Raw genomic sequence first — 23,120 nt, forward strand, 5'->3', positions numbered from 1 at the left:
CCATCGTTGTAATTTAACAAAAAATGAATTAGCTATATTGGTTTTGCTTATTTATTTTTCAATTTTAGTGTCATTAAAACATGAAAAAAATTTGAATGAACTATGAAATGTTGTTATAAAAATGCAGCATGTTCAAGAATTAACAAAATAAATGTGTCATATTAGTAGCTTGATATATTGTAAAATTCTTTAAAATTTTATGGAAAAAAAAATTGAAAAAAATTTATGTAAGATAAAATAAAAGCAAAATTGTAAAAGTATAAAAAAATGCACAAATAAATGTACTTAAATATGCGAGTGTGTACATACATATATAATAAGAGACAACATAATTATAGTATAGATAAAACATACTTAAATGTATAAACTATCTGTAAAAAAAATAAAGAAAACTGAAAAAATATAATAAGACACAATTATCATGTTTAAACATAAAATAATTTTCTATATGTTTTTTTGTATTTTTTTTAAGAAAATTGTTATTTATAATAAATCATAAATATAATTTTTTAATTGTATCTTGGTATTTTTTCCGATATATTCAAGATATATAAAATAAGTTTGTTGAAACATATATTTTTCTCCATGCAAATTTCTTATACTTGTTTTGTGCATAGGCGTTTGTATAGAAACACTTTTTGTTTATATTTAGACAAAGATTTTGAAAAGTTTGTAAATTTGAAATAAAATGTATTTATAATTCGTCGAAAAGGGTTCTAACATTTATATATAATATATGTGTACAATCTCTCAATTAGCTACTCATAAATTTTTCTAATTAAGTGTATGTCTCCTTGTTGTTGCAAGTGACAAAACAAAAAAATAGTAAGAATAATGAAAAAAATTGTGATTATATTTTTAGCTTTATGTATTTTTAAAAAAATTATAGGGTTAAAGATTTCTTTAAAAAAAAAATATCCAAATGTTGAAAGTGGAGTTTATCAATTAGATAACAAAGGAAGACCAATCAAACTTGTGGATGTGAATTATAATCATATATGGGAATTGCCTAAAAATGGAACGGTTAATTCTTATACTGTTGTTAAAAAAAATGGAAAAATAAAAAAATTTAGTGAAGGGACAAATATAATATATGGAACTACCAAAAGGTTGAATTTACCTGACGTTGAAGAAATAGATGAAAATACAATAAAAGAAAAAATTGAGAATGAAAAAAAAATTGGTAACATTAAAAATGTAGCTAGTATTTCAAAAAAAACAAAAGATATCGAAGATGAGGAAAAAAAGAAAAAACGCCAAAAAAAAACATTACCACAAGCTATGCATATAACTGCAGAAGATCTTCCTGAAGAAACTAAAGATGAAGATTCACGGTAATTTATTCTAAAAATGTATTTAATTTTAGTCTTTATTTAGTAAATCTACACAACTATGTATCCATTTAATAATTTACCTATAATGTATTTATTTTGTTGTATTTATTTTGTCGTATTTATTTTGTCGCATTTTTTTCGAATTTGTTGCTACACCTTTAAAGAGAGATAGATATGGGATACGAATTGGGAGGTATTTTTAAATATATAAAATACAAAAATAAAAATTATACAGATATAAATTCGCATGTTTGTTTGTAAACAATATATTTATATGGATTCTTTTTATTTTATTATATTTTCCCATTTATATATATTGACATTGCTATTTAAATAATTATTAGCCATGATAAAAGACAACTTGGAAAGGTTATTCAGAAAAAAAATCAAAGAAAAATAAACAAACAAATTAATATGTGTATCATAAATGTGATTATAAGTTACTGAGACATGTATATGCTATATGTATGAATTTATTTTTTTTGAAAATGCTTTTAGCCATTATGAGGAAACAAAGACACCCTCAAATTTAAGCAACGATTTGATAGATATAAAAATTCCAGTTACTCTGGAAAAATTATTACTTGATGATTTGGAAGAAAGAAAATGGATATCTAAAAAAATAATGCATGATAAAATATGTTTGCGGGATTATTCAAAAATATGCCCTTCTGTTTGGGAACAAATATCAGAAACCCAATGCATGTCACCTAAGTATATGAAATAGTAGAAAAAATACATAGCTTATATTACATAAAATAATTTAATAGTTACTAGGAATATATATATTTTTTTTCTCTAATAATTGTATTTTTAAAAGAAATTATTCTGGACCATGTTCCCATATTATGACTTTCGAACCCAAAACGGCAAAGGAAAAAAGTGTGATAGCAAGGGACTGTAATGGTGATATTAATTTATATGTATATGTTTTGTTAAAAAATAAGAATATAGATTACATACAAATTAAAAAGGGTTAAACAAAAATTCGAATAATTAAAATGATAAAAAATAGATACACATATGTATAATTTTTTATAGTTTCCTGGTCATGTCTTAATGAATCATGTGGTAACGATGAAAGAGATTACTCAAAAAAGTGTCCCGAAAATTGGATATATTCTGGAAAATGCGAAGCGCCAGAGTATGCATATATTTAAAAAATATTTATTAATACAAATATAGTAACGTCAATATTGGGAATAATTGGCGTTATTATATTTTTTTCCATGTTTGGATAAATATTTTTTATTATATAATATACATATATTTTTTTTGAAGGAATTATGCTGGAGGATGTAGTAAAAGTGTGGTAAGACACTGGTGGTTCATTCTTACATTTTTTGTGATGTAGATATATGAATCTAATTGAAATGTAATATGATATGTATGAGGATATATTTCTAACGATTTAAAATGAAATTTATATTTTTAGGATTTTGATGCTTTCACACAAAATGAAAAGGAGGAATTTTCTTCTGGTAATGTTGATATATTGGAAATACACGAAAATATAAATGAAATAAAAATATAATAAAATGAAAATAATATATATTTTGCACTATTTTATTTATTCTATTTAATTAATTTTTGCCTTATTTTTTTATTAGCATGTAAAGTGGTACTATAAAAAAATAATATGTAACTAATAATGAGTGTTAAAACCATATTAAATATGCAAAAAAATAGAAACTATAATAAGAAAACAAAATTATCAAATATATTAATGATTGCAACAATGTATTTTTTGCTCTTGTGCTAATTATTGAATGAATTGGTTAGGTATGGCCATGTAAAGAACAATCCTGTGGTAAGCTTATTAGAAAAAAGAAAGTGTACACATTATATATTGCCTTGATAATATATATATAATAGTTAGTGGTATAATTAATGTCTCAATATTTAAAAAACGCAAATTTGAAATCGACATAATAAAAAAATTAGCAAAAATCGAAAAATAATCCGATTGGACAGTATTATTTTTCAATATGTATTTATGGCTATTTTTAAATTTTATTTGCAGAAAAGGATTACTCAATAGTTTGTCCAAAAGGTTAAAGTTTTATACTAATGGAAAAATAATTAAATGGGATAAATTATTTATTTTTATTATGTGTTATTTTTCAATTTTATTTATTGCTAATAACGTATACACATGTTTTATGAATTTTTATATATTTAATTACAAACATTAACGACAGGATGGTCTTATAATGCTGACAAAGATATTTGCAATATTGCCGAAGAATTTAAAGGATTGATTTCAGAAGAAGATGCAGAAATAATTAGTCACATGACTTATCAAGTAAATAATACAAAAAAAGAGAAAGAAGAAATTAAATTTTCGTAGAATGATTATAATAATTCATGTGTCTTCCTAATGTATATCTTTAAATTGTAGTCGATACATATCAGTTCGTATTGAGCATATATATATATATTTATTGCGTACGAAGCTGAATTAATTTATTTCACCTTATTTTTTTTCATTTTTTTACGAAAAAAAAAATATAGCAAAGAGCAGAATTTTCGTCTAAATATGGAATTGGATGGCCATGTAAAAAAGAATGCACATCCGGATATGATATATATGCATGTCCAAGGGGATGGGTAAATTTAATGAACTCTGGTATGTGTAAAGCGCCAGAGGAATATACCCCACTTATAAACTGCCCAATAATAACTCATTTTGATTATATGAATGCTAAAGAAAAAGAAATGTTTAGTAAAAAATGTAATGTAAAATGGTTATGCGCTGAAAATTCAGAAAGAGATTATTTTAAATGCCCTATAAATTTTGAATACATAAATGAAGGGGAATATAAAGGAGGGTGCCATCCAAATGAGAAATATAAAGGGCCATGTAAAGGACCTCAAAAATTATTATCATTAACTCTTGAACAAAAGTATAGTTTTGAAGAAGTCTGTGAAGCTCAATTTCGAAATTTAGAAAAAGAAGATATTCCACAAACAGAGCACGATCTTTCTATTGATCCAAGTACAATAGAAAAAATCCTCAAGGGAGCTGATATATCAAACAAAAAATGGATCACCTTAGAATAGTTCTTTTTTAATTGGTATTCATATAAGTGCATATGTAGATGAAGTTTGAAAAAATATTTTCTACATTTTTTGGAAGTTATTAATTTTTTTTAATTAATATTATGAGAGTTAAAAACATTTAAGGCTAATAAATTTATAAACTCAAAAAAATAATATAGTGTAATAAACAAAATATAATATATTAAAAAATAAGAAAAACAAAAATAAAGCAAACAAAATAAAATATATTAAAAAATAAGAAAAAATATATTCTAGGAAGAAAAAGGAATACACATTTACATATGTGTATGGCGATAATATATATTTATACGAATATTTTGGGTTCAACTTTTTTAAAGGTATATAGGCATCAATGTGCTGTATAGAATATATAATTTTATCATAAGATAATTATAGATTAGTCATACGTAATATTTTTTTTGATTCATCTTTGTACTTTTGAGAAAATTTGAAGATTTTCTGATAAACTTTATTTTTAAGATTTTCATCAGGTACATGTTCAAGAATCTCATTTACAAAAGCTTTCATCATAATTTGTCTTGCAATCTTTGTATCGATTCCTCTTGACATTAATGAGAAAATTGGTTCCTCCTCTAAATCACTTATAGTTGCTCCATGATTAGCTTCTTCTATATCACTTGGTATAATTTCTAATGTTGGTATAGCTACAGCACTAGCACCGAGGTTTAATAAAACCGATCTACACAATGTGTTTAATTTAGCTTTTATTGCATTTCTTTCAATTCTTCCTCTACTCCTCCAAACTGAATGTGCTGTATCCGAAACCAGAGATTTAAATAATTGATCTGTTTGCATAGAAGGGTGCTCATGATGAAACATTTCATATTGACTTATATTTTGTTTACCTTCTAACAAAGATAAACCATAGCTTTGTTGCTTACATCCCTGATTTCCTTCAATTTGTAAATTAACACGTGATGATAAACTACCCAAAAGTATATCAACAAATTTATAATTTGAATTTATTCCATTTTGTACAGAAACATTATGAAAATACCATACATTTTTCCCTAATTCTTGCGATAAAATATGATTAACCTTCGAATTTTGTTCTAAATATATTCTTGAAAAGGCATTAACCATACCTCCATTATTATTATTTAATGATATATGTGATTCGTGAATATTTATTTTGCTATTTTCTTTAATATATAGGACTAATCGCGGGTTTGTTACTGGGTTATGTGTAGAATTTGTTATTTCGTTTTTTTTGTAATTATTATTTTTTTGAATATTATTTGTGATAGAGTTTGATTCATTTTCTTTATCATCTTGATGATTTATTTCTACATTTGAATTGTTGGTTTGATCATTTTGAAGTATATTATCGATAGTTTCATGATCCTCATCTTCATTATATATTTCATCAGATGTTTGTTTTTTTTCCAAATTCGGTGATTGTTTATCAGTTGGAATATTTTCATAAACTACATAAGATTGATCGTTTTTCAAATTTTCATCTTCATTTTTTGAAGTGGATATAAATATAATATGAAAAAATTTATCGCTCAAATCTACATCTTTATCTAGATAAAGAACTGCGCAATCTTTAATTGAGGCTAAGTTTAATGCAGAAAATTTAGCCATACCAAAATCACTTTTTCTATAATCATAAATTGGGTAATCATTATCAAATTTTCTAGATTGTTTTCCGATTTGACCTCGAACAAATGGCTGAGTATTTTTTTTATACCAGTTTGTGTGTTCTGGTATGAAATATAATTCTTTATTTATCAAATATTCGACTTCTGGGTCTTTTATATTAAAAAAACTACCTACGAATATTTTTGACGTTGTTCTTTTTTCACCATTTGGACCAATTTGTTCATTTCCACGTTGTTCTGTGGCATTTAAATCGTTACTTTTTTCTTTATTCAACTCATTTTTTTCTTTAAGTTCTTGATTTAACTTTTTTAAAATGCTTATATCATCGGATAATATTTCGTCAATTATTCCATCCCTTACAACAAGAGTATAAAATGCCTTTTTATGTTTTTCTTTCAATTTATTTACTTTTGATTGTTCATCATTGGTTTCAGTATCTAAATTATTTCCCTTAACATCATATTGTGTTTCTCCTTTTTCATCAGTTGACACATTAGATGTTATTTTATCTGTTTGGAAAATGTCGGATTCAGAATTCTTTTTATGTGTTTTTTCATTGTTAATATCATTGGTAAAGTTTGGATTATCCTTGTCAACATCTTGAGGATTATCTTTTCCGTGCTCCTGATAATTTATTTGAGTGGATTGATCAGAATGGTGTTTTTCACTCTGATTTGTTGACTCTACTATTTTCATTTTGAAATTAGATAACTCTTCTTTTGAAATATTTCTTAAACTTATACTTGTGTCAAAGTTTTGTTTATAAAAAGATTTTAAATTTACTTGTTGCCTCCATGCTTCTAATTTTCTATTAGGTGTTGGGATTTCACTATATGCATTTTTTCCAGAATTTTGTAAAATTTTCCATAAACAATATTTGGGGGCATCAATATTTAGATAGATTTTTGGTACAGGTACTTGATTAAGTGCTTCAATTATTTCTCCATTTTGATCATATTTCCATAATTTAATAAAATCCGTATCTTCTAAAATATTTTCATTATATTTATTTTTAAAAATTTGAATTTTATCGTCAAATAAGCTTTTTTTATGAGTAAGATGACGTGATATTTCTCTATCCAGTTCATTGTCGTAATTATCATTAATCTCGTTCTTTGTATTTTCATTTTTTTCAAAATTTTCATCAGAGGAAATTTCCCCATTAATTTTAATATTATCTTCAAAGTTGACAGAAGTTTGTGGGGAATTTACATCCTCATAATGGCAATCAGAATTTTGAGAAGTAGCTTGGTCTGTTTTAGAATGAGAATTTATAAATGAATCACTATCCTGAGAATTCCCTTTTTCATATTTTTGTGAAGATGGTTCGGTATTATTATTATTATTATTATTATTATTATTGTGTTTGAGGGAATTGTGAGTATTTAATTGTATTAGTTTATCCTTTAGCTGATCAAATTTGTCAATTATATAATCTGTTTCTATAGCAGTTTTGTCCCTTATAAGTATTTGTAGTGTGTACAAATTTAATAAAAAGTTAAGATTGTGAAAAAAGTGTTGGTTGTAAGAAGAGGATATTTTGATCAAATCGTTAAAGTATATATTTCTTTTAACATCTGTTGGAGTATTAAATGAATATATTTTATTTCGATCTTTACCAAATGTATCAATATTACGACTACTAAATCCACTAGTTGTTAAAAAATTTATAGGTGAATTATTATAACATTTTGTATAATTAAGATTAGGTGATACAAATTTGGGTTCAGTAGATATATCTTCTTCATATGTTATTAATTTAGGAATACAATAATCATATTCATAAAACTGGATTTGTTTATTTATTGGATTTTTATATTTGTATTTATATTTATATATTAAATATGGTTTATTATTTTTTTTCCATTCATTTATATCAAATAATTCATTATTTTTTATAAAATTATTTACACTTTCAACATTTTGATATTCATTGTTATGTAAGTTTGATATATAATCATAGACTAATGTTACTTTATAATTTTTGTTTTTATTTTGTATTAAAAAATCATCAATGGAATAATTCGACATGGGTTCTCGGTTATTTTGTGATATTACATCGGTATCATTTTGTTCATCTAATTCAGGTGTATATTTTTCATACAATTCTTCATATTTTCTAAGATACTTTTTCACGTATTTATTTTTCCCATTATTCTTATATTTTGTTGATAAGTAATTAATAAAAAGTAATTTGGGTTTTGTAAGACCATAATTGCTATATATGCTCATATAAAGGGGTGATTTCTTATCTAATTTTGTAGTTTTTAATTGTATATGTTTGCGTAAATTTTTTGAGTTAATCCATTTATATAAACTTGTTAAAACTTTAAAATTTATCGGATTTCCATTAATGTGGCGTCTTTTGTTTATGTGCTTTGTGTATAGATCTTTCTCTGCATTTTCTTTATTCTTTGTATTATATTTAGATATAATTATTTCATTATAATTATTATTTGCTATTGGTAAGTTTTCATATTTTTCATGAAGGGCATTACCAAAATGAATTATCTGAGTCTTGTTTTTGTTTTTATTAAGATAATATTTATCTTCTGATCGATCAGATAAATATATGTTTTGTGGGGGACTACATTGAACATTTAATTTATCTGATTTATTTACTTCTGCTTTTTTTACTTGATTTTTCGTTGCTTCTTTTCTTTTTACTTCTACCGTTTTTCTAAGACTCGTATTGTGTATGCATAAAGTATTCAAGTTTTTACAATTGGCACAATTAAAATGATTTATGAAATAATTATTTAATAGCAAGAAAACAAGCATACATTTTAGTAGAGTTATATTAGGCATATTTTCGTTTTATTATAAAAAAATTAAAATAAATGTAGCATTAAAGCTATCCAAAAGAAAGTGTATAATATTTTTGGTGGAGACGGGGGATAAATACACAGATGTGTGCTTACTGAAGTAATTTAATATATTGTATCATTTTCACACTTTACTTTGATAGTCAAATATAATTGAAATATTAATTAATATAAAATGAAAAGTGATACATTCCCATGTATATATATGCATATATGGGTCAGTTATTTATTGTATTTCTACGTATAGGCATCTTAAAAATAAAGCTCAAAATATTGCTAAATTTACGAAATTAAATAATTTAAAAAATATTTTTCACTTTGAAAAAAACAAAAAATAATAAGAATACTAAAAATAAAGATGGATAATACTGAAAAATGGTATGCATTACAGGGTTACAAATTATTATAGAAACATAACAAAAAAAACTAACAAAAATAATTTAAAATGGGTTTATTTTAATGGTGAATGGGAAAAAGAACAAAAAATATATATAATGGAGAAATATAATAAAAAATAAAAATGTAATCATTTTAAAAAATAATAAATATATAATATTATATATATATGAAAATATCTTTATTGTATAGATTAAAATAATTTTATTAATAATTTTAAAGCATGTAATACTAAACTAAGCACGGATGGCTGAGTGGTCTAAAGCGTCAGACTCAAGATCTGATGAACGTAAGTTCGCATGGGTTCGAACCCCATTTCGTGCATTTTAAATAAATTAAAATCTTTTAATTTTCTATATATATAATTAAAACATATTATAAATAGTAATTATGAACAATGAGTAATATGTTATTTTATGTTTAAAAATAATGATAATAATATTATGACTATTTTATATTTGTAAAAAAAATGATAGTAAAGTTTATTTCGATTTATACATTTATTAACAAGTAATAAAATTATATGCATATTACGTTTATTAACATTCATTATATGTGCATAATATTATTTTAAAGGTAGTAGGCTATATCCCATGTCGAATATTATGTGAAATGTTTACCCATGATATAACAATAATACATACAAGGGAAATATTATGCCGATATGCATGGTAACTGATAAATTTCTTAGAGTACTTTATAAAATGGGTTTTTAGTGATATGTAGAAAATATAATAAACTTTAACCTTTTGAATTTTTTTTTGATTTCGTTATTTTGTATAAATTAATAATTCATTCATGTGTTAATAAAAAAATGAAATGGAAAAAAAACATAAAGAAAAAATTATATTTTTATTTGCGTCAACCGGGAGTCGAACCCGGGTCACCTGCTTGGAAGGCAGGTATCATGGCCGTTAGACTATTGACGCTACAATTACTAAATATTAGTGATTTTATCATAAGTATATATATATAAATATAACGGGGTTAATTTTTATTATATAGGTACAAAATTTTTAATATTTGCAACAAAATATAATATTTCTAAACTCTTAAGCATACATATTTGTAAACAGTTTAATTAATGATGTATAATATCATCCTATATTTGTATTTAATAATATTCCATGTATTTAGAAAAACTGTATATTCAAAGAAGAATATTTTTTGTTATTAGTTATACTCATAAAAAATATATTTCTGTTATTTAGAAATATATTAAATATTAAAACAAGAAAAAGTTGTTTCATTGGAATATTTCTTAATTTCTTAATTTCTTAATTTTTTAGTTGTAATAGTTTTGATATAACTTTAATTATATCCACTGTATTTACATAAATGATTTACATATTAATTATAAAATTAAATGTTATTTGAAACTAATCACAAGTACATATTGCATGTATACACACATGTGGTATACCTCCTTTGATAAATGAGTATGTATTTTAATAAAGCTAAAAAAATATAAGAGTATATTAAAAAGTCAATATTACAATTATTATATTTGAATGATATATAATAAAAATATTAAGAATTTTTATATTATGAATTATATTTTTCTAGAAATAAAAATACATTTCTGTGATGTTGCACATATCCATATTATAAACAAAGGTGTGAATTTTTTTTAGCAAATTAATAAAATCATTAAAATAGACAATTTGAAAAGGATGATATGAATAAAGGGTTGAGAATAATACATAAACTTTGTAATATATATATTTTTTATATCATATTTTCGTTAATTCAAATCACATATGTAAATCAAAGGTAAAATATATGAATAGTATGATATATGGGTTATAATAAATTAAAGGATGGAAACTTATGGTATTAAAATTTTATAATATAGGCATTATGAAATATTTATTCTTAAAAAAAGGGAAAATATGCAATTAATATTTTATACGTCTCGTATTATTTTTATTTTCCCAAAAAATGCATTAATCATTAATGTTGTATTAATATATACAAAATATTACGAAAAAAAAATTATAAATTAGATTTATCCTTCATATGTAGCATATCAAAAAATTAAGTAATAATAACTTAGTATTGCTATATATATATTTTTATAAGTTAGACTAGTGAAAAACTATTTCAATAGGCAACGATGTATTATAATCATTTAATTATAATTTTATTTGATTTCAATTTATTATAAAACTCGAATAGTTGCCATAAAATAGAAATTATGGTTTTTATTTTTAGCTTTATGTGTAAGCTTAATAGTCGGTATAAGAAAATATAACTAATTAGCACGATGTGCTTTCCTTGTAAAGGTTTAAATATGTTTGCATATGGCTGTTATTTTGTTGTAATAAATATGATATATGGAAACAAATAAGAAAAATAGTTATAGTAATTTATTTAGCAATAATATACAAAACTAATACGCGATTTAATCTGATATGCGATACATATATGAATACCAACACATTTTAATTATCCAATATGTTTAAAATAACGTTGAAGTTTACAAGAGACATTACGAGTTGTGTTATTTTTGAATTTTAATAAACAGTTTTATGGATATTAAAAGCCTCATAATTAGTTATATCAGTTTATAGCGCATTATAATTAATATATAATATAATGTTAAATACAATATGCAAAATATAAAATTTGCGAACAAAAAATGTATGTATGGTTCCTAATTATTTTATTCGTTTTATGTTAAATTATTAATGACACTTTTTAATAAAAACATAAATAATTCATTTGTACCAGTTAAAAAAACATCTAACAAAATTATTCAATTTATTTTACATATTTTTTTGTAATTTGTATTATAATGTTTTTATATTATTCATTTTATTCGTAAAAATAAATAAAAATGCAAAAAAAAAAAAAAATAGGAAATTAGGTTAATATATAAAATAAAAAAATGATGACATATTTTTTAATATAAACCTGAAATATATTGGGATAAGGCTTTGATAATTAGTATATTAATTATTAACATATATGCGTGATATTATCTATAATTGTTTTATATGACTTAATATAATAATATTAATGTTTAACTAAAACTCCAAAAATATTTCCAAACATTTTGAATAATATATTGCTTGGGTTAATCGGCGATGTATCTATATTTATGTAATTGCTTACATAATAACATAGTATAGCACTTGAAAAATATAACCTCTTTGATACACTAATATAATATTTATGCAACGCGTACTTTTTATTTTATTTTATTTATTTTTTATATAAAGCGTATTAATTTAATATATATATGTACATTAAAATGCATTATTTTTATTTCTTCATAAATATGGTATTATATCTTTAAGAGGAATATTATATATAATAATCATTATATGCATATATAAAAAATAAGTTTTAAATTTTTTTATATAATGTAATTTTTTTTAAAAAAAAAAATTATAAATATTTACAATTATAGAGCATATGTAATTATTACAACATAAATTTTTTTTAATTAAATATATTTCATTGAATTTCAAAATATTATTATTTTCCAAAAATTTAATTATATAAACAGCAGAAAATGGCAGCCATCCCAGTAGCAGAATTACCTGAATGCGAAAAACAGGAACTTTTATGTACCTACGCAGCCTTAATATTACATGAAGAAAAAATGAGCATAACTAATGAAAATATTGTAAAGCTTATTAAAAAATCAAACAATACAGTTTTACCATACTTACCAATGCTTTTTGAAAAGGCATTAAAAGGAAAAGATATTGAGTAAGTAGAAGAATATAGGGGAAAAGAAAATTATATATATAGTGATTATTTATGAATGTATATGTATATAACGAAGGTTTCATTGCTCTTGAAGTATTATGGAGTATATGTATTTGCATGTGTATTATATATTATAATTAGAAGCTTAATATATGTATATCCCTTGGATGTAATATATTGAGCATATTATGTATTGTGCATATATTATAATTATATCGTAAAGGAATAGAGCATTATTTCCGTGTGACATATTACATAATTTTGTATACATATGTATCCGTTTTAATATAAATTTATATATGATATTCTTATTTTTTGCAGAGGATTATTAAGCAACTTAAGTGTTGGTGGAGGTGCTCCAGCAGCTGCAGCACAAGTTGCCACTGAAAATGCTGATGATGGCAAAAAGGACTCTAAAAAAGAAGAGAAAGTAGAAGAGGAAGAAGAAGAAGATGATTTAGGTTTTTCATTATTCGGTTAGACTTATTACAAAATATAATAGGAAAGGATTTAGGAAAATAGGACTCTAAGTTTGTAGAAGAAAGGCTCTTAATGTATTTATTATGTAATAATAACAGTATGTATTTTTTCTTCCACATTTTTATAAATAGAAAAGAAAGTATGTCCATTTGCATATTTTATGTAAATGTAATTACATATATATTATATAATTTTTTTTATTATATTAATTTTTTAAAACTTTGAGGAAGTAAAAAAAAATATATTATCATTATTGTAAAGTAAAACGCGACAAAACTTTTACATTATGCATATTATTTTTATGTATAATTAAAATATTGAAAAAAACGAAAAGATTATATGTGTGCTATAAGCATATGTTAAAATTTTTTATAATAAATAAACAATGGTAATGTTTTATTGCATTTGACGTTTTTTTATATTCAAATGTAATAGTAAGTTATAAAAAAATACAAATTGTTTATTATAAGTTAATATATCGAAAACTGTGTGTAACTTATGAGGATGAAAAATGATTTCATACGTCTATCCCGTTTTTTTAGAACAATAATACGCTCCGTAATAAAATAGCAAAAATATAGAAATATATATCACATTTATTAAAGTAAAACATTAAATGTCATCAAAAAATAATACATCGTTAGAAAAAATATACTTTTTATTCCTAATTAAATGGTCACAAAAAAATGGATGATAAATAACAACAAACTGTTTATATACTACTGAAAGTGACGAAATACAATTTTTATCTTATAAAAGTGCTTATAAATATTAAAACGTGCATTTATATGTAGTTGTGTATATTTAATTTTAAGGAAAGATATATGATAAGTAAATAACATATCTATATATCTATATTATATATATATATATAGCGCATGCTGAAGTCGTTTTAGTATAGCTTTTTATGTGGTGAATTCAAATGATGATTAAAATATAAATTGTAATATTATTTTATTTTGAATGAATATAATAGCACCTTATATGTATATTAATATATTCATAAATCTTATAATATACAAAATAATAAATATAGTTATTTTGAGAATGAATATCAAGGCATATTTGCATCCTATATACAATAAATTTATTTAATAAATAAATAAATCAAGTTAAAAATTACCACATCCGATATTTTAAATAATGTTGTGAATTATTATCGGTTCTTTGGGATATGCTAAAAATCTAAGCTATTTCCTTTGGCTAATTGAGCACATGTTATTTTCTTCATTTATATGCTAATTTTACATAACCTCTATATTATTATTATTACTATTATTATTACTATTATTATTATTACTATTATTACTATTATTACTATTATTATTATTATTACTATTATTATTATTATTACTATTATTACTATTATTATTATTACTATTATTAGTATTATTATTAGTATTATTATTATTGTTATTATTATTATTTATGTATTATTACTAATATTATTATGAGTATTATTATTACTAATATTGTTATTATTATTATTATTATTATTATATGTATTTATAAAAGATTTACGTTAAATGTAAGAAACTATAAGCTTAATGTTATGTAAATATATTAAACCATGGTAATATAAATTTTATTTCTTTGAAGTATTAATACGATATAAGAGAAGAATATAATTCTCAAAAAAATTCAATAAATTTTAGAAATAATAGGTTCTAACATATGCAAGAAACTAATTTCAGCATAAATGATTTTTATGATTCTACTTTGAGCATTTTAGATAAGCATGATGGGGGCAATTGTGGTGAAGAAGAAAAAATATATACTAATAAAACTATAAAATTGAGCCCAAAGGATTCTAAATATATTGATATATTATCAGAATTAAAAGATATAGAAAATGAAGTGAAAGAATGCATTAATGAAATTGCGAGCAAATTAGAAATATCGAAAAAAGGAAACGATGATAATGGGGAATATGAACTATCAGTGGAATCAAATGTAGATAAAAGGATAATAAAAAAGGATATTCATCTCCTTGTATCGAGAATTGAAGATTTAAAAGAACTGAAACATAGTGAAAATATCTTGAATGTAGATAATAATTACTTTGGAAATAAATATAATGAAGTTATTTCAGGAAGTAGTTATGCTGTAGTCAAGTGTGATTCAAGCTTTAATGAAACGTACAAAGATTTCATGAAGAATCATGTATTACTATTTGCAGTTACATTAATGTGTTTATTTTCAGGAGGGTTAGCAATACCATTGGTTATTTTATTATTACCGAAAGCGAAATACACCATTAAGAAGCTATGGAAACTCAGAAAGTTATTCAAAAAAAAATCACGCATGATAAAATAGTCATTCTTTATTATGTTTTATTATATTTGTTTAAATAATTAAAAATAATATTTGTAAAATTTAATAGCAATTCTTCCAGATAATACAAAAGTAAAATATTTGGATATTTATGGCATCGAAACTGCACCTGTTTATATTTTATAAAACAAAAAAGTATGCTTTAGATAATTTGTTTTGTTACAATTATTTGTTATAAAATTATTTAAATATATAATGGATTTGTCTTGGCATTTTTACGAGATGATTTCCATATATTTTTATGTATATACAATTGTTTATTTAATGCAAATTTTAATTTATCCATTTTAAGGAATTTCTAACTTTGTATAATTATATTTTATATTTCTTTAAAAAAATAATTTTAAATATATCTATCAATAGGATTATAAACATATTCAATACCTATCTATATAGGCTTGGTTTCATGTTTTGAACTATTTATTTTGTTTTTATTGTGTTTTTTAAAGTTTGGTAATGCTTACTGGAGTAGTATTTTTTTAAATATATATAAGTAATAATTTACTAGAAAAAAATGTACTACGCCATATTTTTTATCCTAGAAGCTAAGTTTAAATTTGAAATAAAAGAGTGATAAACATTAATATGAAAAAATCGTGTATAAAAGCGATCTTTCATAAATTATAACGTGCATATGGTATGTTCATATAACTTAAATATTAAATATGTTTAAAATAAAATTTTGTTATTTTATATTTTAATATTATATATTGGCTATTCATATATAATAATAATACTAATAATTAATGTGTAATATTACAAATGCTTATTATATAAGATGCGTTAATCATAATTTAGGATAATATTGAATTATATATATCAAAAAACATAGTATACAATACTTTTATTTTATTTTATAAATATTTTTATTTAGCGAAACTTCTTATTTTTATTCTACATATATGTTTAATTTAATATTTATATTTTCCCAACGTCATTCTACAGCAGTAGCAAAATAAAATAAATAAATATTATCTTATATGGTTTATATTTATGTTATATTTTATTTAATTTTTCTATTAGTACATATCAATCCTGGTTCTTAACGCAAACACAATTTTAGTTAGTTTATTATAATGTTCATTATATGTGCATAAAATATATTGGTATTATATGTTTTAAATAACAATATAAAAAAATTATTACATATAATGTAACATTTGATTGAATGCTTCTAATAATTTCATTAATTTAATTACTATAAATTATATTCCGATCAAATATAACTTACAGATAAAAGTATCTATCATGGTTTATTTTTACTATAAAGAACACAAAAAACAGCACATATACATATTATATGCACAATATATTTTTTAATATTAATAATATGAAAGTACGCTTAAAATACAAAAAGAATTTATGCTAATAAAAGGAAAAAAACAGAAAATGAAATGTTTTTTCAATGTGACTTTGGTGTTAAATAATTTTATTGTGAAAACGTAAATACATATATTTTGGAATTGAATCGCAAATATTGGCACTTTTTAATAAATCAAATATATTATTATATATGACACATAAGAATTAAAAAAAATGTTATAAAAAAGGCAAATTTATACATAAGGATATTTAAATATCTCGAATTATTGGCATCTTATTGATTTGTTTAATTATATTAATTATATCAGTTAATTTTTACAGCGTATGGGATATACTTGAATTTTTGGTTTACTGTCATAATATGATATGCAAGTATACAATATCCATCAGAAACTACAAATCACGTAATTTATAGCGATATGAGCCTGGAGTAATATCATATGGTGATGGTTTTCCATTATTTTATGGTATTTATGGATTTGTATTGGCTCCTATGCGAATGGGTTACCTTCATAATTAATTGGTTTGCCTGGGTCTTTATGTGGGTAACTTAAGGGTATTATTTTTATATCATCATCGGAATCGTTTTCTTTAGCATTCTTTTTATAATGCATTACACCAAGTGTAGTAGCAATTGCTAGTGCTACTGTTGCGGCTATTGTTGATATAAATGCAACCTTGTTATCTTTAATTTTTTTAATAAGTGTACGATCACCACCATTGGCTACTTTATCTGAATTTGGGGGGTTAGCTTCAACATAATTATTAGATCCTGGGGTTAACACTTTTATGGCCAATAAAAAGGCAACAAAATATAATGCTTTTGCTAATTTCATTTTCGTATAAGTAAAAAGATTATAATAATATTAATAATAGGAAAAATATATAATAAATATATAAAGCGAATTAATGCAATTATAAGAATTTATTATAGCAATAAGATAAAAAATAAAATGGAATAAATAATATTAAGATAGCAATATTTAAGGTTTTTAGTAATTAAAAAAATGTTTTTTAAAAAATAAAAAAAATGTTTTTTAAAATATAAAAAAAATTATGGTATTTATACTATATAAATTTTTTTAATTATAAACTTAAATAAAAATATATTTGTTTTGTGAAGCTGTGATATAGAAATATATCCATAATACAACATTTGTGGTTTTTTAGTTTTTTTATTATTTGTTTTCTTAACGGCTTTATATTTTATTATATTGATTGAATCTGGTTGCACATTATTAATAACATTTTCACTTATCTTTGAATTACATGCTAAATGATATTATATTGCTTTATTAATTGCTAACCTTTATAAGTTTTTTATAATAATTTTTATCAAGATAATTTTATACTATTTTAAAGCTAATAAATATTAAAATTATATAGTTAGTGAATATTGAATATTTTTTTGGTAACAGTATAAAACTTTAAAGATAAAAATAATTAAAAAAAACAACAGTGTATATAAAAAACTGCATGATAAATATATAGTAATAATTAAATATTCTCTATAAATTATTGTTGTTAGAATTGTTCTGCATTAAATAAGAAAATATAAATTTAATAAGGTGTTGTTTTAAAATATTACATTTACACTTGTTACTAAAAAAATAATTTATAGCTAGCTAACTAAATATTATATATAAATGTACATATAATATACATGATATTAAAATTTTTGTAAATATTTCAATTTAGTATCATTTGTTTTGAAAGCATTTAATTCATAAATATCTCTCATGGAATTTATAGCGATAATAAATGATTAATATAATAAAATAACATTGTTATAATGACATAGTTCGTATAAAACGTTAAACAAATAATAAAATCAATGAATTATAATAGTTAAAGTTTTGTGGTTATTTTTAAATAATACTAATGTTATTATCGTTTATATATATATAGTATGGTATGTTTAATAATTTTATAAGATTAATATGGGGAAGTACTTTATAATAATATGTAAAAATGGGTTAATCCTACGTAAATAATATAAAGAAAAGCTAGTAATAAACTAACAAATAAGAAAATATATACACAATTAATATATAAATAAATACAATACTTTTAGCAAATTGCTGCCATTACTATATTAAATAAATATGAATGCATTATAATCTATGCGCATATTTGTAATTTCGGATTTATGATTCAGTTTTTTTGTTCGAGTATGTACCCTGATTTTGTTTTGGATAATTTTTTAGTATTTAATAATTTGATTGTATACTCAAGATTATTATATACATATATAATAAAATAATGAACGTTATTGATTCTTATGAATTGTATTAAAACAATTATAAAAACCTGTTTATTTTTACAAATTAATTTAACATCAATAAATATTTATCACTTACACCAAAAATATAAAAGCTGGTGGCAATATAATTATTATTTTCACCACAGATACATAAATTATTTTTATTTTTATAAATATGATATTATATAGTTTTCACATTAAATAATGAATATTTGAAAATAGTGAATAATTGATTGTAATTTATTAGACAATAAAAACATTTTTAACGATATATTGTTTTGCATACATCTTATTTGTTTTGCAAAAAAGTGTAATATTGATTGGTGTGGAACGAAAAAGCATTGAAAATATATAGGGTAGGCTTAGAGTTGCGTTTTGGGGAATCCGTATTTGGGGCCATGGTTCTGCACTATATGTTATAGTTTTGTTCTATGAAATCAATGTTTTGGATTAGGGACATATTTTTATTAATTTGTTAATAATTTGATCATATTTATTTGTTTATAAATGGTGATTAAATATATGTATTATTTCCGCATTCTTAATCTCGAGATGAAGTTCAAAAGTCCAATCATGCAACCAAAAAAGGGGCATTGTCATTAATATGAAAATGAACACGTAAGATAGTTTATAAGTTATAATACTTATGTTTAATTCGTTCATATATATTAAATGTAGCAATATTATAACTTCGCATTATATATTTTATTGCTAATTTTTGGCTAACTGTACATAATAACCCTTATTATCTATTATATAAGGTTTGTTAACCCAGAGCTATATTTAATTATGCATATCATAATATGTTTCTTTATTTTATGATAATTTTATTTAGTAAAACTTATAACTTGTATCATGTTTATTTTTATTTAAATCGTGTTATCCAACTGAAATGTAATAATAGATATTCATAAAATATAAATTTATAAAATATCGACCGAGAATCGATAATACAACGGTATCTATAAAAGGCATTTTATGCATCTAAATTTTTAATAATCAATATAAATATGCATATTAATAAAAAATTGCATTATAAATATATGTATACAATCCTTTTATTTTTCGATTATATATAATATCATTTTATGCTAAAATATTAAATTCAAATAACAGAGATAGTTCTCTACACATTAATTTATTTACTATAAAGGTATAATAATATATTAATCATTATTAATTTTTAAAATTTAAAGATTTGAGGTATAAATATATTATATTTAAAATAGTTAAAAGAAAAAATATAAATATATTAATAAAATTCCATATCACATTTTATTCTAATAATTATAAGTAATATGACAGATAGAATAGCGTTATTATACACCTATAGATATAATCTAATAACTAATATTGAAATATTGTTTTATTGCTAAACCTTCATATAATTAAATATTAATTTTATCGAGAAGGCAAATAATAATAAATTTTCTTTGAACTAATAATATTTATATTAGGCTATTATATATATACGAACTTATAAATTTATAATTTAAATATAGTGTTATTACGAAATAATATATATATTCTAAAATGTAATACTTTAAAGAAGTGAAATATAGAAGCTTTATACATTGATTTAAAGTACTATTAAATGCATTATTGCCATGATATAGTATACAGTGATATACCATTAATAACAACAATAATAATATTAGATTAATATATTATTGTATTTGATTCGAATAGATGGACAGTAGTCTTATATATTCTCAAAGATATGATAATACTAAAATTGTATGCAGAAAATATCAAATGAAATATTACAATATTGGCTTAGTGTTTTTTTAATGTCTAATATTAGAATGAACGCTACCAAGCAAACTAATATTAATAATTCCGTAATTCTCGTTAAAAATAATATTTTTACATTATAAACTAATATGATATTATAAAATATTCAATACATAATACATTTTAGGTAATACATATAAATATGAACCTAAAATAGTAACCCGTGTTATATTGTTTTTAAAATTTATAATTACCAACTAACCAAAAGTTATGTTAATATTATAAAATTACTAATTTAAAAGTAAATGGAATAATAATAATTAGGTTTAGTCTATTTTATAATTTTAAATAAGATTTGTGATTTATTTATATATTAAACAGCTAATATGGGTGAAAAAGAATAATATATATTAAATACTTTTTTAAAACTTCTTTATATATCATGATTTGTTTAAAATTTAATTATATTGAATAGTTTATATTATGTGCTCTATAAGTTTTTAAACTTATATAAGGGTATATAAATTATGCCTATAAAATATTAATAAATAAAGTTTATGGGTAGAGAAATGTTTGGATGTAAATAAAGTTATTACACACTTTAAATTGTTTTTTAACAACATAGATAAATAAAAAATCTGTATCCATTATATATAACCTATTTATAAAATGGAATAATCTAACTTATTTTGTAAATATTATAATTTAAATATTAATTTAACAACATACAATAGTTGTATATAAATCCCAAGTGCCTGTGTCATCTATTGTGGGTTATCATATTAGTCTTACAATAAAAATAACATAACATACTTATAAATGCCAAATAAAATTCCATTATGTCTGCTCATGTGGTATATATATTTTATTATGTTAATTTTCTTATAAATTACTAATAAATTGTATTTTAATAAAATTATCATTAATATATATTTTTATAATTTTAAAAAAATTAATTTTTAGTGTGAAATGTTTAATAGTTTATATAAACAATTACCAGATGAAGATAACAATGTAAAGCAACTTGATAGTAAAGATTTATTATACACATATTATTGCCCTAAAAAAGGAGAAGAATATGGAAAATGTAATTCTGATATTGATAAAGTTAGCGCTTCATTTGTATATTTATTATCGCAATTATTTGGTAACGTTGAATCTGATGAGGAGCATGGAGATCAGAAAGACCATAATGTAAATTACGGTTTGTTGTGGACATGCTATAAATTATAACAAATATCAAATAAACAGAATAGAAAATCCATTGGTTTAAATGATTTTTTTAATAATCATATAGTAAAGGGTGATTGGTACGAAGAAGATAAAAAATATGGTGAACATAAAATGGATTTGTTTAATAAAGAAATTGATACTGATCTTATGAGTAATATTTGTTACATACTTAAAGAAATATGTAAAAAAATTCTAATAATGATGATAATATTTATCACTTAGAAGATTCCACGAGGTATTACCAATCTGTTAAAAGTTACGCTGAAAAGTTTAAACAATTTAGTAATCATGCCGATATTGACACCAGTTATAATTTATATCTTGATGTATATTATATGTTGAAGAATGTTTATAATGATTTTATAAATGATTATTATAAAAATAATCCCCAAAATAATGCGCCTCCCAAGCTTCCAGAGATAGACAAAATAAATGAACATTCTACATCCAATTTGGAAACATCAGATTCACAAAAAGATACGAATGAAAAAACATAAACTCAGGGTGTTAAATAAGGAAATAAAAATGGTGAGATAAATAATAAACAAAAAATTCCTGAAGTGAATTAGAATAGGTACAACAATCACCACGACAGCCACAAAAAGAACCACAACAAAACCAGAACAAACTTTAGAAAATAGCCAAAGTTCAGATAAATCACAAAAAAATTCACCAAATGAACAGATAACCCAAGATACTACAGAAAAAGATTCATTGGTGGAACGATCAAGTATAATAAGCATTATAGACTCCATGAAATTTATAGTTAATTTTTTTAAACCGGATTTT

General features: G+C 22.1%; 5 protein-coding genes and 2 non-coding genes across 7 annotated transcripts; 4 read left to right on the forward strand and 3 right to left on the reverse strand.

The window, feature by feature from the left end:
* Positions 1 to 834: 834 nt before the first annotated feature.
* PY17X_0945900 (CPW-WPC family protein) lies at positions 835 to 4,397 on the forward strand (the record flags this gene model as incomplete). Its single annotated transcript, XM_022956118.1, has 13 exons — positions 835 to 1,334; positions 1,499 to 1,527; positions 1,679 to 1,703; positions 1,833 to 2,048; positions 2,155 to 2,240; positions 2,376 to 2,478; positions 2,616 to 2,646; positions 2,770 to 2,815; positions 2,945 to 2,955; positions 3,117 to 3,144; positions 3,358 to 3,387; positions 3,536 to 3,639; positions 3,849 to 4,397. 13 exons carry the CDS (start codon positions 835 to 837, stop codon positions 4,395 to 4,397), a joined length of 1,758 nt encoding a protein of 585 aa, XP_022812297.1.
* Positions 4,398 to 4,787: 390 nt separating this feature from the next.
* Positions 4,788 to 8,831, reverse strand: PY17X_0946000 (uncharacterized protein; the record flags this gene model as incomplete). Its single annotated transcript, XM_722550.2, has 1 exon — positions 4,788 to 8,831. One exon carries the CDS (start codon positions 8,829 to 8,831, stop codon positions 4,788 to 4,790), a length of 4,044 nt encoding a protein of 1,347 aa, XP_727643.2.
* A 653-nt stretch (positions 8,832 to 9,484) lies between these two features.
* PY17X_0946100 lies at positions 9,485 to 9,568 on the forward strand. The gene has a single exon. It is a non-coding gene; the product is annotated as a tRNA-Leu (tRNA).
* A 533-nt stretch (positions 9,569 to 10,101) lies between these two features.
* Positions 10,102 to 10,173, reverse strand: PY17X_0946200. Its single transcript has one exon. It is a non-coding gene; the product is annotated as a tRNA-Gly (tRNA).
* Positions 10,174 to 12,764: 2,591 nt separating this feature from the next.
* On the forward strand, positions 12,765 to 13,445 carry PY17X_0946300 (acidic ribosomal protein P1; the record flags this gene model as incomplete). Its single annotated transcript, XM_722645.2, has 2 exons — positions 12,765 to 12,964; positions 13,286 to 13,445. 2 exons carry the CDS (start codon positions 12,765 to 12,767, stop codon positions 13,443 to 13,445), a joined length of 360 nt encoding a protein of 119 aa, XP_727738.1.
* Positions 13,446 to 15,118: 1,673 nt separating this feature from the next.
* PY17X_0946400 (fam-b protein) lies at positions 15,119 to 15,760 on the forward strand (the record flags this gene model as incomplete). The annotated part of the gene is made up of 1 exon (XM_022956119.1): positions 15,119 to 15,760. One exon carries the CDS (start codon positions 15,119 to 15,121, stop codon positions 15,758 to 15,760), a length of 642 nt encoding a protein of 213 aa, XP_022812298.1.
* Positions 15,761 to 17,592: 1,832 nt separating this feature from the next.
* PY17X_0946500 (early transcribed membrane protein) lies at positions 17,593 to 17,937 on the reverse strand (the record flags this gene model as incomplete). The annotated part of the gene is made up of 1 exon (XM_718746.1): positions 17,593 to 17,937. One exon carries the CDS (start codon positions 17,935 to 17,937, stop codon positions 17,593 to 17,595), a length of 345 nt encoding a protein of 114 aa, XP_723839.1.
* Positions 17,938 to 23,120: the final 5,183 nt, after the last annotated feature.

This window comes from Plasmodium yoelii (genome assembly GCF_900002385.2).
Source record: "Plasmodium yoelii strain 17X genome assembly, chromosome: 9".
Taxonomy (NCBI): domain Eukaryota; phylum Apicomplexa; class Aconoidasida; order Haemosporida; family Plasmodiidae; genus Plasmodium; species Plasmodium yoelii.